This window comes from Natrix helvetica (genome assembly GCF_964273705.1).
Source record: "Natrix helvetica genome assembly, chromosome: 2".
Taxonomy (NCBI): Eukaryota; Metazoa; Chordata; class Lepidosauria; order Squamata; family Natricidae; genus Natrix; species Natrix helvetica.
The window spans coordinates 108936108-108940199 of record NC_138552.1 but is presented as its reverse complement, the minus strand read 5'-3'; the positions used below and the strand labels follow the sequence as shown (position 1 = coordinate 108940199).

Below are 4092 nucleotides of genomic sequence, written 5' to 3'. Positions count from 1 at the left end.
ACTTCTGGGAGTTGAAGTCCACAAGTCTTAAAGTTGCCAAGTTTGGACACCCCTGGCTTATCTTAATGGCTGTTTTCACCTACTTTGAAGGGAGATTGAAGGATACAGACATTTCTCTAAATTCTCCACAGATCAGTTTCTGTATTGGTGCCTGGACTGCAAAACTGAAATAAAGTTGTTAATAGTCTTCATATAACAGAGGTCCTCAAAGTTGTAATGCTGTGACCTCTTAGGCTTAATCCAGCCTGAATTTGCCCTGAGAAGTTCTTTACCAACACTCAAGTTTCAGCAGGCCAGGCTCAAAGCTTTGTCAGATCCAGGCCAGGTGGCAAAGTTCCCAGAGAGGTGTCTACAAGTTAGAAGGAGGCGTGAAAACGTGTCACATTGGGTTGCCATTGATGCTGCTTCCAATGACCCTCACATGACGCCTTTTGTGCTGTAAGCACGCAGCTATCACTTGAATACAACTGGCAATGTCACTCAGCTCTGATATTAGCAGCTGGCCCATTCAGGAACAAGACTTTACTACTGGTATTGAGATCCTGTCAAGATACTTTTGTACGCAACGTCCCACTTCCTCACTCTCTGCTCTCTGACTTTTGAAGTGACACAGTGGTATTCTCCCAGCTTGGCCAGTCGTGGTTCCAGATCAGAGCCTTCAGGGGCAGAGCAGAGGTGGTATTCAGTAGGTTCTGACCAGTTTGGGAGAACCACTAGCAGTGAGTAGTTTGGAGAACCGGTAAATATTACCTCTGACTGGCCCTGCCCCCATCTGTTCTCTGCCTCCCAAGTCCCAGCTGATTGGGAGGGAATGGCAATTTTACAGCATCTTTCCCCTGCCACGCCCACCAAGCTATGCCCACCAAGCCATGTCACACCCACCAAGCCACGCCCACAGAACTGGTAGTAAAAAAATGTGAATCCCATCACTGGGGCAGAGATGAGAACAATGGGGCAAAAGCATGCCACATGTTTATAGTCCTCAGTTGCAAGTCTGTCTGGTGCCTCAGCCCATTTCCCCTCTGTTCTCTCAATGGTTATTCATAAGCCAGGTTTTATGTTCCTGTGAGCGTTCAATAATCGAGGAGGCGACTGTTTAAATAACTATTATTTATTTAACAAACTCGTCAAGAAGGTAACAGAACAGAACGACAACTACCGCGCCTGACAGCTATTTATACTTCGAGCTGTCAGGCGGGGAACCAATGAGAGTGGTGTAATATTCCTGCCTGCCGGCAGGCACATCTCAACCAATCAAAACATCTCCTGTGTCCCTTGGCAGCCGCCGGTCGTATCTCCAAGGACATAACACCAGGGACATAGTAAGTACACACTACCATATGCTCCCTACTCAGCTGGAGACCAGTCAGGAAGCAAAACTAAGTAAGCTAATTCTATTTGATTGTAAAACTACATTAACAGAATCTTGCAAGTCAGACATTTCCTATGTAGCATCTCTTTGCTTTGTCCCCAAAGGTCATTACCACATACCATTACATTACATCCCTCTGGTACACTGTCAGGATGTGGGTCACCACGATTTCAGGGAGTGGCTCATTTCAGAGGGGAGGCAGAGTGACAAATAAGGCATGTTTTTAGGATTCTTATAAATGGCATTGCAACCCTGTCAGATCAAACCAGATAGGCAGAAACCCACAGGAAATAGGCATCTCCTCAAGTTAGCAGGGTCTCTACCATATAGGTTTTTATGGATAAAAACCAGCATTGTGAATTACACCTAGAGTTAAACTGCAACTCCCTTTGTCTTCTGAAAAGGAGTTAAGACATTGCTCTGTGGCCCTGTATGGGAGCCAAGGAGACCACACAGCCATGGAGTTAGTCCCCTGAAAGCCCTTCCTTCATTTTTAAACGAACTCTTGCCTTCTCTTACATTTCTTTATATATATATATATATATATATATATATATATATATATATATATATATATATATATATATATATATATATATATATATATATATATATATATATATATATGCTGGTTTTGTTGTATTCGGGTCTTTTCCCGTGTAAGGTTGAGATTGTCAACGTTTCGGCAGGATCACACCTGCCATCTTCAAGCTGTGGGCTTAAAATGGGAACGGAGCTGCCGTCTTTCTGTAAGTCTTCCCACATTTTGAGCCCACGCTTGAAGATGGCAGGTGAGATCCTGCCGAAACGTTGCAAAGACAATCTCAACCTTACACGGGAAAAGACCCGAATACAACAAAACCAGCATATATATATATATATATATATATGTATGTATGTATGTATGTATGTATGTATGTATGTATGTATGTATGTATGTATATATATATATATATATATATATATATATATATATATATATATATACATATATATATATATATACACACACACACACACACACACACACACTCTCTCTCTTATATTTTAACATTTTATTGTACACCTCTCAGAGTCCCTTTTAGACGGAGATGGACAGTACAGAAATGTGAAACATAAATAAATAGTGTGTGAGTGTGCACAGTTAAGCATGTACATTATCGTACACTGGTATTAATTATGCCTTGCATAATTTGTGACCTTCCCACCAAGATGAATTAACAAGTAATGTTTTGACCATCCTAGGAAGAGGGGAAAGAGAGAATATTTATTGATGAATCCCAGTGGGTGCCTCTGCTTTTTATTTGCTTTCTCTCCATTATTCAAGAAATATACAAGATTTCCCAATACACAAGAAATATTGATTTCATGGATTCTGGGCTGGACTCAATTTGCCTCCCCAGAAATGAGCAGGTCTGCTTTTAAAGATGCTCCAGTTTGGATGAGCTAATCTTTTTTGCAATAACTTCCTCACAGCTCCTTTGATTTCTTTGTTCCTAACACTATAAATTAAAGGATACAGCAGAGGGGTAATGTTGGTGTAGACGAGGGCTATCATCTTATCTCGACGGGGTGAGTAGCTAGTCTTGGGTCGGACATATATGAAAGTGGCACAACCATAGTGCATGGCTGTGACCACCAGGTGTGAGATGCAAGTGGAGAAAGCCTTACCTCGGCCAGAGGAATCATGGATCCTCATGACAGCAAGGCAGATGCAGGCATAAGAGATAAGGATGAGGAGGAAAGGGAGGAGCAGGAGGAGCGTGCAAGCTACAAGGAGGGGAAGCTCATTGATATAGCTCTTGGTGCAGGCCAAGTGGAGAAGAGCAGGAACGTCACAAAAGAAGTGATCGATATGGTGGGAACTGCAGAAGGGCAGGTGGAAGATAGCCAGAGTCAGCCCCAGAGAGACTACAAATCCCCCAAGGCAGCAGATGGCCAAAAGCTGAAGACAGAATGCTTGGTTCATCACTGCCATGTAGTGAAGGGGCTGGCAGATGGCTACATAGCGGTCATAAGACATGGCTAAAAGGAGGAAACATTCAGCTCCCCCCAGAGCTACAAAGAAATGCATCTGGGTAGCACAGCCCACAAAAGAAATGGTGCTTTCCCCATTGCTCAACAGGTCAGCCAGCGCTTTGGGAGCAATGATGAGGGTATAACAGAGCTCAATGGCCGAGAGCTGGCAGAGGAAAAAGAGCATGGGAGGACGGGAGGGCTCAGCTGACACAGCCAAGAGAATCAGCAGGTTTCCTGCAAGGGTAGCCAAGTGCAGCCCAAGGAGGATGAAGAAAAAGAAAAAACGCAAGTGGAACAGGTCAGAGAACCCAAGCAGCAGGAATTCCATGCTTGAGGATGTCTGGTTATCGGTCTCCATGCAAATGTCCACAGACATTAGACCTGCAAGAGGAGAAAAGAATGAGACGAGAGAATATCAATCTAGATGGAAAGATGAAACTTATCCATTCCCAGCAGTTTACTTATTGTGGTCCAAGTACCCATGGAAACTAGCGGTAGAAGAGGAATGGCAAACTAGAATCCACCAATGGTCCCCAGCTCTAGTTTTGAGGAAGGATAGTAAATTGGAAGGCATGCATAGCTTCCGTGTATTTTGTGTAAAACATATTGTTATTCCTGCAGTATATTCTAGAAAAACAAGGTGATCTTGCATTTTCCTTTTTTCTATTTCTTCGGAAATCTTGCAAGAAGAAAAGGCAGGA

General features: G+C 43.2%; 1 protein-coding gene across 1 annotated transcript; it reads right to left on the bottom strand.

Annotated features, from left to right (window-relative positions):
• Positions 1-2738: 2738 nt before the first annotated feature.
• On the bottom strand, positions 2739-3749 carry LOC309387377 (olfactory receptor 10AC1-like; the record flags this gene model as incomplete). The annotated part of the gene is made up of 1 exon (XM_081943849.1): positions 2739-3749. The coding sequence occupies one exon, from the start codon at positions 3747-3749 to the stop codon at positions 2739-2741; it is 1011 nt and encodes a 336-aa protein (XP_081799975.1).
• Positions 3750-4092: the final 343 nt, after the last annotated feature.